Source organism: Adiantum capillus-veneris, chromosome 24 (assembly GCF_014529385.1).
Source record: "Adiantum capillus-veneris isolate H3 chromosome 24, ASM1452938v2, whole genome shotgun sequence".
Classification (NCBI taxonomy): Eukaryota; Viridiplantae; Streptophyta; class Polypodiopsida; order Polypodiales; family Pteridaceae; genus Adiantum; species Adiantum capillus-veneris.
The window spans coordinates 15,832,590-15,850,482 of NC_140954.1; the positions used below are offsets into that span (position 1 = coordinate 15,832,590).

Here is a 17,893-nt window from a genome sequence, read left to right on the forward strand (position 1 = left end):
TTCATATGGCATGAGGTGTCCTTTGGAATTAAATGAAAGTCTAGGCTAAGGAGACCACATGAAGACTTTTGCTGCCATAAATGGACCCTATTTTGATGAATTTTTTACACAAGGTTCCAATCCGAATTGGAAAACGATTTTAAAATGAAAGTCGTAGCTAATGACCTGAAATTTTTGCTCATATTTTTACTTTTTTATTTGGAGCCACGGTTGAGGAGATATGATCAAAATATTGGACCCCATCCTGCCCATATCATGCAAGGGCAGCTCATTTCCAACTTTTCCAATTCCTGTTCACACTGGCTCCTCTCTTCTTGTGTAACCCCTTGTGGGTTCCCTTCACCTATAAAAGGGGACCTCTTCTTCCTTGGAAAGAACTCAAGCATTCAAGCCATTGATGAGAGGAATTCTCGAGGGAGTGAGTAGTAATGCCTAATTGTACTTAGCCATTAACATAAGCCCAAGCCTACACTTTATCCTAGAGGGAGACTAGCCATTCTTGCAACAAGCTAACCTTGGAAGATCAACTCTAATCAAAGAAGGTCTTGCACTTGGTGTATCAATCAAAGTGGAATTATCCACTCTTCTTCTCTCTCCCATCAATAATGGTGCCGAAGGGTTTCAAGTAAGATGTGTTCTACATTGATGTTTTCTTGATTTCTTGTTGTTTTCATTTTCATCTCTAATCCAACATATATATATATATATATATATATATATATATATATATATATATATATATATGTATGTATGTATCTAATCTCATCTCCTTAACCAAACCTATCTCTCTCATTCTTAGTAATTCATCCTCTCTAGGTTCTCTTGCTACAGGTACATCTCTCCCCGCAGTATCCTTATTGCCTACGGGCAAGAATAGGGCTTGGGAGGGAAACTTCTCATCTCTTCACTTCTCTCATATCTATATTTCTCACATACTATCCTAAATGAATAACCCACATGATGATCATTTCTATCGCTTTCACTCTGTACGATCTATTAGAATTAACGTATGGATTAGCCGTAAAATACACTTTCAACAACGTATAGTGTTTCTCTTCGGCCCTGAAAGGCTCAATGAAATACTTCTATCACCGGATCCCATCATACTACCTCTCATAGACTATAATTTTTCTTTTGATGTAAGCGTAGTTATCTTGCTATGAACCAAGAGGATTTGTACACACAATTAATCCCAATCACTAGACAAAATATCTATATTATGGTAAGTACAAAACTACAATTCCAAAGAACAATTCGTAGCCTATTTGGTCAGCCAAGATTGAATGCCATTAACTCATCCATTAACCCTTTCATATTACCCATGATACGATATGACCATAGCCTTGATGTTTTCATCTTTGTATTGTTTTGACATTCTCTTTTGCGTTGTTTCTTTGTGTGTGAGAGTGCAAGAGAGAAAGAGTGAGTCTTCTTTGATTGCACTTCTTTCCAAACCCTAGTCTTCATGGCATCTATGGTTTAACTCCTTCATATAGTTGTTGTTGAGTTCTCTCACAAACTCTCACAGCCATAAGCCCGGTGCTTTCCTGGCAAGACCGCAAATTTCTCGACAACGGTTTGGTGAACCCGACGCGAAACTGCCAGGGTGAGAGTTTGTGGGTAACCATGGGTGATCATGTTGAGCAACAAGGTATGCATTTTGACCCAACAACAATGCAAATGTTTCAAGCATTTGCAATGTTCATGCAACAACAACATGCCACTGAAAGAAGGGAGATTTCAGCAACGAAGGCCATACAAGCGGTCGTCAACAGAATGGATCAATTCAATGGCAAAGATGTAACCAGGTACTTACGCGAGTATGTGAAGGAGATGGAGCTACATCGCGTGTCAGAAGGTGAGATGATTCAAAGCTTTGAGCTAGTTGTTGCTCCAGAAATTAGGGAGCATGTTAGGGCAATTAAAGACGGGCATGGGAGAAATTGGGAAGAACTCAAAGTAGCTTTAAAGGAGGAATATTTCATGGAGGACTCTGAGAGAGTGACCAAAAGGACATTCTTAGAATGGGTAGTCAAGCCAAAGCAAGGACTATCAATAACAGAACTACTTAGGGAATTTGAGCGGCGCTATGCACAACTCACAAGGACTGAAAGGGCCACACTAGATGTAGAGAAGACAGATATTTTCTTACAAGCTGCAGGTAAAGAGTTTCAAGAAAATTTGGAGCTTCTTCTTGAAGATAAAGATGCTGAGCAAGGACTAAAGACCGACTGGAATGAGGTTGAAGGTGCTGTCTCACTGCTTGCCAAACAACAAAGAAGAAGGGACAAGATGGTACTAAACACTACAAGTCCTTCCACCTCAACTCCTGACAAAATGGTAAAGCCTACTTTTATAGCTCCTAAGTTTGATGAGTCCATGCTAGATGAGCTTGTGAAGGGAATGCGTGACTTGAAGGTGAAGCTTGCAAAGCTTGAAGAAAAAGGCCAACCATCAGGGCCACTTCCTAGGCAAAGACAACAGCCCAAAGAAGGGTTTGTTAATAGATGTATTTGGTGTGATAGTACAGACCATGTAAGAAGGGATTGTGATGATTTTAGTGATGCTTTGTCAAAAGATGTTGCTTTTTTTAAGGATGGTAAAATCCACTTAAGAGAGACAGGTCTACCCTTGAGAACTAACTTTGGGAAGGGGGGAATGCAAACCTTAGTTGAAGATATGGCAACCGAGCATGCCACCTCTTCAGTTGAGGCAGCTACTTATGGAGTAAAAATTGAGCATTTTTGTGATGAAGAGGTGAGTGACCATCATGGTCAAATTTGGCCAAATGTCATGCAATTAGCTAAAAAGGGAAAGCTTACAAATGAGATTCTACATGAAGCAGGTGATTGCATACTAAGCTATAGAAAGGAGAGAGAGAGAGAGAGAGAGAGAGAGAGAGAGAGAGAGAGAGAGTCCTCTTTTTTTATACAGTGAAATGGCTAGAACAAAAGCAATTGCAAGGAAGGCAGGGAAGGGACCAGGATTAGCAGCTAAGGCAAGTAGCAGATCTGCAACCCCAAAGAAGAGACCTTGAAAACCAAATAAAATTTTGAAAGGTCCAAGGGTGAAGAAGTTACAAAGCTGCATGGGACTTTTCATAGAAATCAGAAAGGCACAGAAATGTGTAGATTTGTGCATACCAAACCTGCCCTTTCAGAGGATGGTGAGGTCCATATGTGAAGAAGCTACCTGGGGCACTAAAAGGTGGAAGGTGGTGGCTTTGATGGCTCTACAAGAAGCAGCAGAGGACTTCCTACATGAGTACTTTAGTGACATCACCATTGTAGAAGCCCATGCCCACAGGGTTACTGTAATGGACAAAGATAGTGAGACACTAAAAAGAATAAGGTGGAGGTATGACAAACTACTGGTCCCCAATCTCTGCAGGGATAAGAAAATGAGGGAAATTTTGTTATACCCCCCTGAGCTATTGCCACAACTCACAATTGTAGATGTCACACATGATGTGAATACAAGGGCTAGGGCAGAGACTATTGCTCGCCAAACAGAGGACATGAGGGAAGCAGAGCTTAAGGAGAAAGAAAAAGTAGCAATGGAGTCCCAGAGGCAAACAGAATGCAATGTGACCCTATCCATAGAGGCAAGAAATCAAGAAACTCTACTTTCAATGAAGGATGGTTTGCTTGCAGAGATACCATTTGTAGATGGAGCCAGAAAGCTAGCTCTGGAAAAAGTGCACATTAATTTATTGCTGAATCCAGATGCTCAGATCTCAGACACAATTATCTATGCTTGTCTTAAGTAAGTGTTACTATCTTTCTAACTTTGAAAACTAAGATAATAGGCTTACTAACTCAGGTATACTCTCTGCAGCTTGATCAAAAGTCAACTCCCACCGCACACCCACACGGAGGTGTTTCTTCTTGATCCACAAATGTCAGTGATTATTAGACAGAAGAACAGTCCATCTGGGACCTTTGAGAGTTGGTTTCTCCACTGTGCTATGCTGGAAGTAACTGTCATCATCTTTCCATATGAGAACAACCATCACTGGAGTCTCATATGCCTTGATGTTGACCAACCAGCAGTGTGGGTGTTCAATTCAATAAAAGGAACCCACCCTGAAATTAGGTTGTAAGTGTTATGTATCAAAAAGTGTTTCTTATAGATATCCATGTAAATTTGAAGCCTCAAGCTAACATCTTGATTCTGCTTTGTGCAGTTGTATAAAGAGGTTGTTGCTTGCCTATGGCAAGCTATGTGGAAGGTATGAACTATACAAGGCTCCAATCAAAGATGTACCCGTCCCAAATCAAACCGATGGAAATTCTTGCAGTTCGAGATGTCTTCTCCATGCAGAATATGTCCTACAAAGCTTCTTTGCATTAAAACCTTTCATGACTAAGGTAACCATTTAGCAATGCATTCAGTCAGTTTTGGTTTAGTTTATACAAGAATTCTCACCATGTGGTCTTTCAATTTTGCTGAGTGCTTTAAAAAACTACACATATGATTATTTGCAACGATACCGTGTAAGTTTGATACAACACCTGCTTACTATGTCGAGCCCCAGAGAACCTGAAGATAGCGGCTTGGATGACCGCACAATTGAAATGACAATACATGACGTGCCACCACGACAAACCCCTGTATCCGATACAGTGGAATCACAACGGGCCGAGGGGGTCATATCAGCTAAAGATGAAAGAGCCGAGGATGAGGAAAGGTCAAATGAGCATATGGAAGGTGCTAGTGTACAACCAGAGGGGCTTATGGAGGAGACAATGAAAGAGCCAAGTCAGCCAGTGGAGGAGCCAAAAGAGCCTATGGATGAGCAAAAGGATATGGATGAAAGCCAAGATGAGGAAAGCAGGCCAATGGATGAGCAAAAGGATATGGATGAGGAAAGCAGGCCTAGCTATGAGCAAACTGATATGGATGAGGCAAGGATGGATGAGGCAAGGCAGCCAGTGGAGGAGCCAAAAGAGCCTATGGATGAAACCCAAGATGAGGAAAGCAGGCCAATGGATGAGCAAAAGGATATGGATGAGGAAAGCAGGCCTAGGGATGAGCAAACTGATATGGATGGGGCAAGGATGGATGATGCAAGCCGGTCAACCGCGACAGAGGAAAAGACCTTTGAGGAAACCTTGAATGAGGCAGAAAGAGACATGGGGGAGACCCTTGATAAAGATGTGAATGATGACTATGAAGATGTGAATGATGAAGCTAAAGCAGAGGAGAGCAACAACGACAACAACACTACAGAGACCCAGTATGGACCCTTGCTACCTGTAGATACATTTGTTCCGGTAATGTCTATTCAAGTATGGCAAAATATGTTCAGCTTCTAACTACTTATATGTACTTGTCAACTTTTACAGAGGTTGATTATCTTGGACCTCAATGGGTTGCTGCTGATGCACGTGCCTCTCGGTGACACAGAACCCTTTGAGGATTTGCAAACGTTTCAAATGGGAACTTGTCGAGTCGTGGTTCATCCAGGAACCAAGGAATTTATTCAGTTTCTTCTTCCGCGCTTCAGAGTTTCCATATGGTCTTCAATGCAAAGGCAAAACTTGTCGCCACTAGTTACAATAGTTTGCGGTGTATGCGGCGCTCACACGTCAGATTTTGCCTTTTTGTATGATCAAAGAAAATGTGTTACCGTCGAGGGCCACTACCACCCTAAAAAGCCACATTTACCTCTTTTGTACAAACCATTTAGCGAAATCGGTGTACCCTTTGATGCAACTAATACACTACTGATTGATGATACTCATGAAAAGGGAGAACTAAATCCGCCGGGAACAACTATCTCACCACCTTCTTTCGAGGGGCATTCCTTTGATTTTTACCTTGAAGACATTCTGATTCCATACTTACAGAAATTGTATCTCAGTCCATTGTTCACGGACGAGTTTGTATTTTCTAATGAATTAAGATGACTCTTCTATCATGTCTTTGTCTTGTCTAACATTGAGAGAGAGAGAGAGAGAGAGAGGAGAGATTTGACATGCTAAAGAAATGTATTTCAAGCACAGTTATATTCACAGGGCACAATTGACAAATGAGCTCAAAAAACTTCATGTATTGAAAGTCATTCGTATACACTTGGGTTCACAAGAATCTTTGTTACATTGACACTATTTCAACCCGACCATCCAACTCTTTGCACAAAATATCTTTTTCCCTTCGTCGCATCACCTTACGGCCAGCTAGGAAAAAAGAAAAATCTGATAGGTCCCTGTCCATTGACTCTTCAATTATGTCATGCCGCAACTACAGAAGACTGCATAGATCCCTTATTGTAACCACCAACATTAGGCCATGCTCTTTATCAATCACTTCCACATCCACAGCAGGATTATCTTCCAAACCTGCAGAAACCTGGTCCATAGGAATGTACTTACCATTGAGCATTTGTGATCGCATATACCAAAAGGAGAGTAACAGTGATTGGCTTGCAATCATGTACTTGACAACTAGAGTATCAAGCGCGACCTCGCACCGTAAGCCAATCTCTTCCTTTACATACCATCCTCTGTCAAGAAGCTTGTCACAGGATGACTGCTGAAATGACTTGCACATGAACATAGTTTTCGTAACACGGATATTGTAGCTATGAAACAACTCTATGAAGAGTGCAGCAAGACAAAAGTTTGCAATTCTAACCAGTTTGGTGGGAATAGAGCTACATAGAGACTTCTGTATATCCTTGTAGAGCTTACTTTGCATTGCCTCCACCATTGTTTCCTTGGGAACTGGCCAATCCACAGTGTTCCAATCGGTTGGTAGAGGCAATTTCACCAACATGCCATTCTTATTCCCTGAGGTGAGTTGGTAGAAGTGGTCATAAAAAAATATCCCTTCATCAGCCAGGCTTTTGCTGCTCCTCCCTGAATACTGTAGAGAACCAATGTGGGCATGAACAACAAGGAAGAGGCCTATGATGCACTCCACAGACTCCCATTGCTCATAAGAAGAGGGATAAACATCTGCAATATATATAAGAATAGTCAAACTAAGAGTATCAATAAGTAAAAATGACAAATCTAATGTAGTTGAGCTGTGAAGAATGGAGACATTGCTCATAAGAAAAGGTATAAACGTTGCAAAATATATAAGAAAAGTTATAATGAGAGTATCAATAATTGAAATGACAAATCAAAGGAAGTTCAGATGTCAAGAGTACTTACAATTGCAACGTGGTTGATGTATATCTGATACATTTCCACCGTTTGCTTTCACGTCTGGATGGGTAAACACATGCTGAACAAGAACTTCCTTTACAGATCTTTTACCGATTTCAACTTTGAAATCCAACACTCTGGCCTTCCATGCTGAGCGGTAAACATTGATACCACTAGACCTCTTGGGTCTTCTTGGTTGCATGAGGACCCATGAACCTTTGTTTATCCTTTGTCCAACCCATTGGTTCTCTGCACTTATTGAAGTTGATATTGTAATTGAGGATACGCTACTACTTGGCCTTCTAGGCAAAGTGCAGCTGTTGGTTGTTGGTGTGAGAGACAGTAAACACCTAGAGCTTCTTGGGCGAGAAGACGTGGAAGCCATATAAGCTCTCAGAGAAAAGCTTTAGTGGAGGGAGATTCACTTTGAAAGCATTCTAATGGAGGGAAAGTGTTTTAGAATTTCAATATCTTGTGCGGGCTTAATGGTCACCCTCCAGTACGTTAATGACTATAAGAGAATATCAGCAGTGGGACCACTGGTAAGCACCTAACAGCTCGGTAAAAGCAAGGAAGTTACGATGCCACAATCCAAGTTTTTAGGCTATTTTCCTATTTTTTGAGTCTTTACACGTACTTTCCTACGTAACGTAGCCCTCATGCTCATTGGACGCGCTCTATTTTTCTCTCTCTTCATATGGCCCTCCAAATGACCTCCGAAATTTCCTAATGACTTATTGAGAAGGGCACAATTCATACACAGAAGCAAATTGTGAACACATAGGAAAGTAATAATTTGTGAGTCAAAGCATGACTCTGTCATCTACAACGACACATATGCATCTTAATTGACAAGATCTCTTAACAATTAACTTTCTATCTATTTCTTTAATCTGATTGTTGTCACACTAAATCAAAGCTCTTCTCTCTAGAAGGCCCTTGGAAGAAGGAGATTAAAATGCATGACAAATTGCTTGTACCAAGCTGGGATTTTTTAAAGCTTAAATGTTACACGGGGGATTGCCAGTGAAACGGCATCATCATCAAAATGGAAGGAGACCTTCACTTACTTTAGGTGCTCCATCTTACACTTGTCCCCTTGGCTTTCCAAGTTAGGAGGAGGATCCATGAATACCTTTTCCACAAAAATTGTTAGATAGGTTAACAACAAAAGGATCTCCAAGCTGGCCCACCTCTAGGATGAAAACAACTTTTGAAAGAATGTAGATGAGGATGTAGACTAGTTGTTTGGTGATGCAAAATGGGTTAAATCTGAATGAAAGGACCTTGATTAGTAGAGTTCCAAAATCTCTCTGCAATTGCTCAATTCCTGTCGTTGGGTTAGCTAAACTAGATTGGGAAGCTTGGTGTTAGCCCAAGACAATTTTTTTGTTCTTGGCAAGCTAATATGTAAATCAGATTGATTCATTGGGAGGTAGAAGGTTTCAGAACCAAGCAATTTTGGTATATGCATTACTTCATATTGTTACTTCAAGGAAAGCTAGAAAGCAAGGAACATTCAAGTATTTGAGAGAAACTCTGCAGTAGCCTCATTCGAGGATATCGTACGTACAAGCATGGAGCTTATATTATAATAGGGTCAAAGGGAGAACTCATTTTGAGGTGCTAATAGAATAGAGTTAGTGAGTATCTATGTACACATTGGAAGGCCAAACATTTTCAAACAACAATTTCATAGTGACCTTAGCTCATCTATGATAATGCTCAACATATACATCCAATGAGCACCTAGACAAACACTTTGTTCTTTCCTCTTTGGGAAGCATTTCTTGGTTGATCCGCACGCGCGCGTGCGTGTGTGTGTGTGTGTGTGTGTGTGTGTGTGTGTGTGTGTGTGTGTGAGAGAGAGAGAGAGAGAGAGAGAGAGAGAGAGAGAGAGAGAGAGACCTGGTGTCAATAGCAGCAGTTAGTTCCCCACCAATGAGCTACCAAAAAGGTAGGGATGAATCTTGTCGAACATTTGAAGTTGAGGAAAACATCAAACCACAAAATGAGGGAAGCATACAAGTCATCATCTTGAATAATAGGGATCATACCTAGCAAGTGTGTAAATTGTGGACTGCATGCCATATGAATTAGGGTGGATGTGTCACAATTATGTATGTGAAAAGCAATGGGTACGGTGATGAAAACTTGTTACCAACATGGAGATCAGAGCTAGAGGAATGATTTCTTGCCATGTGGAAATTTTTTTTTGTCCAATTCCCTGGGTCCTTTATTGGCACTGCTTGCTTGCAGGGAGTGATATAGGCGTGGTGCCTATCAAATCTTGTACACATTTTTTAGGCTCCTTTTAAGGCCTTTTTAGGTTACTTTCAGATTCTCCGATGCTTGGTAATTAAAATAGCGATGCTTTGTAATAAAAATAGTGCAAGCTTGCGTAAAAAAGGCTTTGCTGATAGCAGTAGTGCGAGGAGTGCACAAACGACAACAAGCTCTCTCTCTCTCTCTCTCTCTCTCTCTCTCTCTCAGAGAGACACACACACACACACACACACACACACACACATAGCAGGCAGTGCCGCCATCTCCGCGTTAGTGACGGCCCTTGTTGATCAGACACACAAATTTGAAAGAACTCTAAAATTTAGTGTCCGTTGTTTGATTTGAATATGGTCGGGCGGCTCGGACACTTATATATATGCACGCTTGCGCAATCAATCCTTTCGCAGTAAAGATCAAGCGTTTTTGACCGCGAGTCTAGTGCGTTTCTCAGCGAAACGCAGAAAAGCATCTGGGCGGCCGATTAAACATAAGCAGAACAACTTAGAGCTCGTTCTCGATCACGCTATGGATTCTAAAGCAGTAGCTGCTTTTGATCCCGCCATGGATAATCTCATGTTGGAGGAGAAGTCAATGACGTCCAATGGGGCTGATGCAGAATCGCTGCAGCGGAAAATTAGCGGGTGCGATGACTCTCTCCATGGAAATTCAGAATACGCAGTCCCTACTATAGCAGACAAATTATTTGACCCTCTGCGGCCTGTAGACACCATCAGCAACTCACACGTAATGGAATCATCTCCAGTAGATGAAAGCAATACTATTTTAAATGGAACTATAGACTCTTCATGTGCTGAGAATGGCGCAATGGATACGCACATTGACGTTTCTGCAGATATCAATGGATTAATTTTGAACATGGCGCCATGCGAGGAACTAGAACAGAATGATGTGTTGCAAGCTGGGTTAAATATCAACCATGATGCTGAAGATCATGATTATGATATAAGTCAGGGGGAAAATGCTGCCAGCTCGATCAATGCTACACCACTGCTAATCTCTGACGGTGATGATGTGGAAGACAATGAGTCTCTTCATGAAGATACAGAATGTGCGGTCCCTAGAGCCGACCAATCATGTGACTTTTCGTATGTAGACACCATCAACAACTCACATGCAGTGGAATCACTTCCAGATGTCGACGTTAATACGGCACTCTATGAAAACGTAAATGGCTGCAAACTTGTAGCAGATGGAGCAAGTTTTATTTTTGGTAATATAGACTCTTCATGCGCTGAGAATGGCACGGTGTATGCGCTGACTGACATTTCTTCCATTAATGGATTAGTGTCAAACATGCAGTGCAAGGAATTAGGGCGGAACGATGTGTCACAAGCTTGGTCAGAGGTCATCGATGATGTTGAAGATGACAGATTCAAAAAATCATCTTGGTCGGATATCACCGATGATGTTGAAGATCGCAGATTAAAAAAATCATCTTGTGTCCAAATCGATGCTGCTGGAGATGATGATCACCATGATAGTCAGCTAATTGCTGGTGAAGGACATAACGACGCTGGTGTCGATGTTGGTGGTGTGGAAGAAAATGCAGAAAATTCAATGCATGCTAGTGGCTCTAATACTTCATCTGATCATAAGAAGGAGATTGAAAAAGCACTGGTGAAACGGCACTCCTTTTACATAGTCAGGATCCCAAAGCCTGCAGATGATCATACGCTAAAAAATGAGATAATCTTGGCAGAAGCCAAGCTCAGTGAGGCAGTCAAAATGCGGGATGATTTTCAAAAGGAATGGAAAGAGAGAAAGGTACAAATTTCGGGTCTGCAAAAGTACCTAGTAAAGATTGCGTAATTTTAATTAATGAGTCTGTTCTATAAGCATAAATGCTCAATTAAATGACATGTATAATCATGATTTAGCTATATCGCATACGCACGTCTAACTAATTATCTTTTCTCATATTGACCAAGAAATTTCTGTGCCTATTGCTCCCTTCTATGTAAGGATTAATGTTGTTTTTCTTTTGGCTTGTAGGCAATTAAGGCTGAACTTTTTGAAAGGGCCAAGCCCATTAGGGCCAAAGAGAGGGCATTGAGGGATGAGATACAAGGTAGGCGTGCAGAATTGGAGCCGCATTTGCAGACAACATTAAAGAAACCCAAGAATCAGAAAGGAACGAGCCGAATTTGCAGTTCGGAAGCAGAACTCGATACCAAGGTTGGTTCCAACTTCCATCAGCTTCATATATTTGAACAACTGGTTTTGCATATTGTTTGATGAAAAGTTATTGCATGCATAGCTGTGAATAGAACATCGCAGAGCTTAACGGTAACCATGACCTTAGCCACTGAGAGACAGCGTTGGCATGTGATTCATAGGACTGTATGTATAGATCAATATGGATATGAAAGAATGCGATCGTAGATGCCTAAGCTTGTATAGTAGGCTCATGTGTGAAAGCATGTAATGGTGGAAAGCTATTTGTGATATCAAATAGCATAGCATTGAAATGCAGGGAGGGGGTGGAAATTCGTTTTTCAACTTTTGATGAAAGTTGTCGAAGATTTCCGTAACTATATTCCAAACATGATGCAGCATCATGTTTGGAATACAATTACTGCATATAGTTGTCCATGAGCATTAGCTATTTAGACACCATCACATGCTTTTACTCTGATAGCTTGACAAACAAATTCATGATCTTGTATGGACAGATGATCTATATGCACATAGCAGATGTACACTGAGCTACCTTAATTAATCAAAAGGTTTTTTTGAATTTCTTTTCGTTTAGATTGCTGAGATCCAACACACAATCCAGCATGAGACGATTCCTTTGAAAGAAGAAAAAGAGCTCTTGCGGGAAATCAAGCGACTGGAATTAACACGTGCAGAAGTGTGTGCTAACAGTATGCTGCAGGTTACTATGAATAACGATGAAGAGAGCCCGCCACCAAAGGAGACCCGCAGCCGTGTTGAGGTGTGCATGTTATGTTTCTCAAAAACGTCTTCAGTCTTTTATTAAGATCATCCATAATATGATTCATAAGAGAACAACAGGCTAATTAATGACATGCATGAATTGTCCATGCTCAAAGTAATTAATTTGTTGTCAGTAATGGTAATGACGTATGTAGCGTAATTTTAGTAGTAATTAATTATGCTAAGAGCATTAATTTAATCATTCCAATACCAAACAGGTATGTTGTAGCAACAATTATGACTTATGTCAGGGCTATATGGTTGAAAGCAATTACATTTATTATATGAGAGTTACAAATGCTAATCATGCAGCCTGCATTAAGAAGCTATAAGTAATATTTGAATTTATTGATGATCAGAGCTCACCAATGCTAGTGACTTATGAGCCATTTATTGCTATGTGCATGTATTGATTGCTCAAGACTCAAGTGCCTATTAATAAAGAGCATTGATCTCAACACTGTGCTGCACCTGCAGGTTTTGCGAAAGGATATAGATTCATTGAGAAAGGATCACAAGCATGCTCGCTTTGAATGCGATGAGCTCGACAAAGAGCTCGACGAGGTCATTGAACAGGTGAAAGAGTTGGGTGAGCAGTTGAATGCTGCCAACATTCTTCAGCAAAATTCTTATTTAGCTTTGAGGAAGCTGCAAAGGAAGGAGAGATCAAGGGTACGTTGTTGGGTTTTGCATGAGTGCCCATATAGCACACGGTCGTGTACTTACACTCAAAGATACATACACAATACACATGCTTTTTACTCTCCTTGAGAAAAGCATATACATTCTCAAATTTTTGTGGATTTGAGCTCAGTATTGCACCAGCAGATGTTCATAAAATTTACATATTTGTGATCTGTCTTTGCCAGTATGATGCTTTCTACAAACATGTGCGAGAAGCGGATGCTATGAGAGGGCTTGCTGCACAAAAGAAGGTGGAGGAAGTAAGACATTTTTGCACGAAGAAGGTAGACACACACACACACACACACACACACACACACACAAATTCAGCATCTCCCACCATAGAGCTACTCATAACTATTACAAGATAATCGATTCTGTAGGTGGAAGATTTCATGGACGTCTGGAGCAAAGATGCAGTGTTTCGAGCAAACTACATAAAAAGTATTGAACTACGAGATCTACAAAGACAAACTAGGCGCTCGGGGACATCAGATGGAAGGTCTTTGGGTGAGGGTGAGAGCCCTGCCGAGAAGAACGCTTCTGTTGAAGGCTTGGCTATGGAGTCTGTCGTGGATGCAATGTTAATGCCAGTAGACATTGGAAGGGTTACTGCACAGGAGCCTCCCGAATTAGTTGAAATCGACATGCTCGGCGGCAAGAAAGAAGAGGCCGCAGCTACATCGTCGCTCATGGGAAAGACCAACTTAAATGCTGATCAAGATGTTCATGCTGAGGGCAAACTCCTTGAAGATGAGAATAGTATGCCTAAGTGTCGAGGCAAAGAAAAAAACCAGAGAAAACCAGCTAAGGGCAGTACTACATCTACTCCTTTTAATATGGAAGATGCGGAGATCATTGCACCTCACAATCAAGATGCTCAAGATGCAGAGCTCATAGCGAAGATCCGGAAAGAGCAAACTGCTAAAGCTAAAGCAGCAGAAGAGAGGAAGAAGCGGAGTGCGGAAAGAGCTGAGTTGAAGGCGCAATTGAGAGCCAAGAAAGAGGCAGAGAGCAAAGAGAGAGTAAGTGCAATCACCTTATCTTCATTAAGGATAGAACATGATCTCTTGTTTGTCCATATTGCAACTTGCACTCTAGCTTAGCTAATTAACATCTCTGTTCCATTATACTCCATTCCGCAAGCATGATCAGTGAATGTGCATCTCCGGGGATTCACCAAGGGACGTCACTAATTGCATGCAAACCACTGATGAGCAATCATTCTTTGTAAAATGCACCTTTCCTCCCCTACACTCGATCACGTGCTTATAACTTACAGTAACCCTCAGTGAAATCCGAGGGATGTCCATATATACATAGATGCCAATGCCGAGCTGTATGTGTGCCTAGCTAGCAACATCCTTCCAGCAAGAAACAATGCATCATGAATGCACAAGAAATGCCACTTAGCTCCTCTCTTAATTATGCTTTCTGGTGTTTAGTGTTCATTCTTACTTCTTTTGGTAATCGAATGTCTTGTGTTTTGAAGGTTGCTTAATTACTCTCTACTTTTCTAAGTGAGTATTGTCTTGCAGGAGAGGGAGAAGAAAGCTGTTGCTTGCAATGCAGATTTGTTTGAACTCGCAGCACCGGCCGAGATGGGGCAAGCCTCAGCGAGCATGGTATCAGAAAATTTAGTGGCATTGGTCAATGGGGTTGAAGTGGTATTAAATAAGCCTCAGAAAAGATCAGCAGGCACTAAAAAGGGGAAGAAGCGAGCGGCCAGGCAGCCAATTATGCCGCTGCAGCACAGGCCAGCATCAGCAAGATATTATGGGCCTTTTCCACTTGCATTTGCAGTATTTGTGGTGGTGCTTCTGGCAATATGGCTCTTCTTCCATTGAAGCTGATAATATGGTGACAATATTAATGAATAAGAGGATCCGAGTCTGCTTGACTCCTGGATTGCACCTTGCAAATTGGAATTTTCTCTTCTTCTTTTTTTGAATTGAAAGAAGAATTTTCTCATGTTTCTGAATTGAAAAGAGAATGTGTTTGGCTTTTGACAAATTATAAGCCTCTCTCTCTCTCCACAATACACTCACACACTCACACACCCAAGAAGATGCATTGAAAAAGAATTTTTTCATCCTTCTGAATTGAAAAAGCAATGCGTTTTTGCCTTTTGAATAGTTATTAAAAGGTGTACGCCCAACAAGACAGCGAGAGTCCTCAAAACAATAATTCCAACGAGACAATGTTATGGCCTAACTGTCTTGTGTGCACAATTTACACGCGCGCAGAAGGTTAAAGAAACACGTACAAAACGTTGCTCTTCGATAAGATTCACCAAGTTGCACGATCCTGCTGGGGATCGAACCCAGAATCTCCGGTTCCGTAGACCGGCGCCTTATCCATTGGGCCACAGGACCGTTGTTGACTATTGTGATGGGTATTGCTAAAATAGAGAAGATCACATTCACGAAAACTTCTCACACCATGTAGTGCTAGAGCCAGGCGAGTCTCACTCTTTTTTTTTCGGTCTTCAGGAGCACTAAAGTGGATATGTGAACGAAGTCTTGACAATTGCTAAAAACAACATGCTCGCTGGAGGTGGCTCCTTATTAGGGGGGAAACTCCAAGGCCCACCACAGCTCCAACCCAAGTGCACCTCAACACCCACCACTACAACAACAACAAAAAAAAGGAAACAAAGACAAAAAAACAACTTAAATGGGAGAAGCAAACCATATAGACAACACCCCTCCCCCCTCTCTCTCTCTCTCACACACACACACACACACATGTATGGAGGTCTGTGCAAGAATGGCCTCACATGCATGTGCACGCACACACACAAACTCCACATGCACACCCGAATCATGGGATATACTTACAAGATAACCACACTTTCATATGTCATACCGCAAAATGTTTTTTTTGATTGTACTAATGCTTAAAAATAAATTTCTCCTTGGTTTTTTTTATAAATCATCATTCCTACATTCTAAGATCTCTAGTACCTCCCTTATATATCACTTGCATGAAACTATGTTAAATTCATAGTAGGTATTTTTCTCTCTCAGTCAAAAAGCTCAAAAACTAAATGGAAAATTACCATAATACCCCTCTAATTTGTGAAAATTCCCAAAGTACTTGTCAAATTTCAAAAATTCCCAATATACCCTTGCATCATACTGGGATGGATTTGCCATGATTTTGGCATATTATAATATTCATGACAAGGGGGAGTTATTTTAAAGTTTTCTAGACAAAATTATTCACGAATGCACTCACAAATAGAGGCATTTTTGTCTAAAAATGATGAACAATTTCATCTGAAAAGCCCACAATACCATATAAAATCCTAGTTCTATCCTTTTGTACTGAGGAAGAACCAATCTTCTCATGAAGCATTGCAAAAAAATTTGTCTTTAGAGATGTTTACGAGGTTAATTAGGGGAATTTTGGAGAAATTGAAGGGTATTTTGGGATTTTTGGGTCAAATATGAGAGGTATATTGAGAATTTTTTAGATTTGAGGGGTATTCTAGAAATTTCCACAAATTAGAGGGGTATTTTGGTAATTTTCCCAAAATTAAAGCACCAACTAATGTTGAATTTGCGCAACCATTCACCATCTTTAAATCCCACCTCCCAAAAATGCATCACGATATAATAAAGTTTGGAGTGAATAGTAGAAAACTAGATGCATTGTAATTGCCAACCTTGCAATGCTTAGAATATTCAGTACCCCCATACCTCATTAAAGACTCCAAAACTTCACCTACTAGAAGACTTCTCTTTGCTACCTCTAAAGAGCCTTAAACTTTCACATATACTATTATAAAAGCGGGAGGGATTCCCCCCCCCCTCCCCCGGGGACACATGGCGGCTCTTCCTTCATTCAGCCATGGTCAACAGTGTAGCATGCACCTGTGCACTCACAAAGAGAGAGACGGACGGGGGCTGCCTATGCGAAAAAGGAGAGAGAGATAGAGAGGCGGTCGAAGGCCGCTGGCCGTACTAGTGTGCATAACACACCCTTAGCTTTCCCCACACACACAATTGCTTGCATTGCGAATTGCTTGTATTGCGGAGGCCTTCTTCCTTTTAAAGCCTGCATCATAATCTTTAACCATCAACCACACACAACTTTCATATTCCATGCCCATGCTCAATCCTTCAAGTAGCCCTCCAAAAACCCCCTTTTTATACACACATTTTACTAGAATCCTCCATCGCAAGAGCCTCTCATTTCCCTTTTGTGCTTGTTTCCCTCTTGAGATCATCTCCCTCATGTGACCTTTCTTACGGATCTATGCATCCATAGGATCTCCCTTCGCTATGCTATCTTGAAACATCTCTCATATGCCCTTGCCTTCTCCAGCACACAAATGCAAGCACATGCATACAACAACTTGCCGACTAGAAGTGGCGGATTCAAATCAAAATCATGGATCAAATAACTTGATTGCCATTTTTGAGAAATTCTATTGCATATTCACACACACAAAAACGCATTTTCAGACACTCACACACCTACACGCTTGAATATCACACACACTCGCATACAAAAACACACACTACATACTCACGCTCATGCACACATACTCACACGCATAAGTCATCCATCATGTTGCTTATCATAGAGGTGTGATTATTTTTTCTACACATGCATAGACTCAATTCTCTCTTTACGTGTTTTTTTTTAGTAATAATTCTCTTTCTACATACATCCCCACCCACACACACACGCACATAAATAATGCTTCAAAAGTTAGTTTGATCTCTCTCTCTCTCTCTCACACACACACACACACACATACACATGTTTGTAAGAAGAGCAAAAATTAATTTTTT

General features: G+C 41.0%; 1 protein-coding gene and 1 non-coding gene across 3 annotated transcripts; one reads left to right on the forward strand and one right to left on the reverse strand.

Moving 5' to 3' along the window:
* The first annotated feature begins 9,868 nt into the window (after window positions 1-9,868).
* LOC147426002 (uncharacterized) lies at window positions 9,869-15,083 on the forward strand. 2 transcript variants are annotated; one of them, XM_086498387.1, is made up of 8 exons: window positions 9,869-10,674; window positions 10,750-11,228; window positions 11,457-11,639; window positions 12,217-12,402; window positions 12,882-13,076; window positions 13,274-13,372; window positions 13,472-14,113; window positions 14,627-15,083. In XM_086498387.1, the coding sequence occupies exons 1-8, from the start codon at window positions 9,969-9,971 to the stop codon at window positions 14,933-14,935; spliced, it is 2,799 nt and encodes a 932-aa protein (XP_086354513.1). In that variant the 5' UTR covers window positions 9,869-9,968; the 3' UTR covers window positions 14,936-15,083. The 2 variants fall into 2 exon arrangements, with proteins under 2 accessions (XP_086354513.1, XP_086354512.1); XM_086498386.1 differs by having other exon boundaries at window positions 9,869-11,228.
* A 307-nt stretch (window positions 15,084-15,390) lies between these two features.
* Window positions 15,391-15,463, reverse strand: TRNAR-ACG (transfer RNA arginine (anticodon ACG)). Its single transcript has one exon. It is a non-coding gene; the product is annotated as a tRNA-Arg (tRNA).
* Between the last annotated feature and the right edge of the window lie 2,430 nt (window positions 15,464-17,893).

Bases quoted from the DNA above. Each gene is read 5' to 3' on its own strand.
- LOC147426002 (XM_086498386.1), top strand. From the start codon at position 9,969: ATGGATTCTAAAGCAGTAGCTGCTTTTGATCCCGCCATGGATAATCTC. The intron at 12,403-12,881 runs GTGTGCATGTTA...CTGCACCTGCAG, and splicing joins AGACCCGCAGCCGTGTTGAG to GTTTTGCGAAAGGATATAGA. The intron at 13,373-13,471 runs GTAGACACACAC...TCGATTCTGTAG, and splicing joins GACATTTTTGCACGAAGAAG to GTGGAAGATTTCATGGACGT.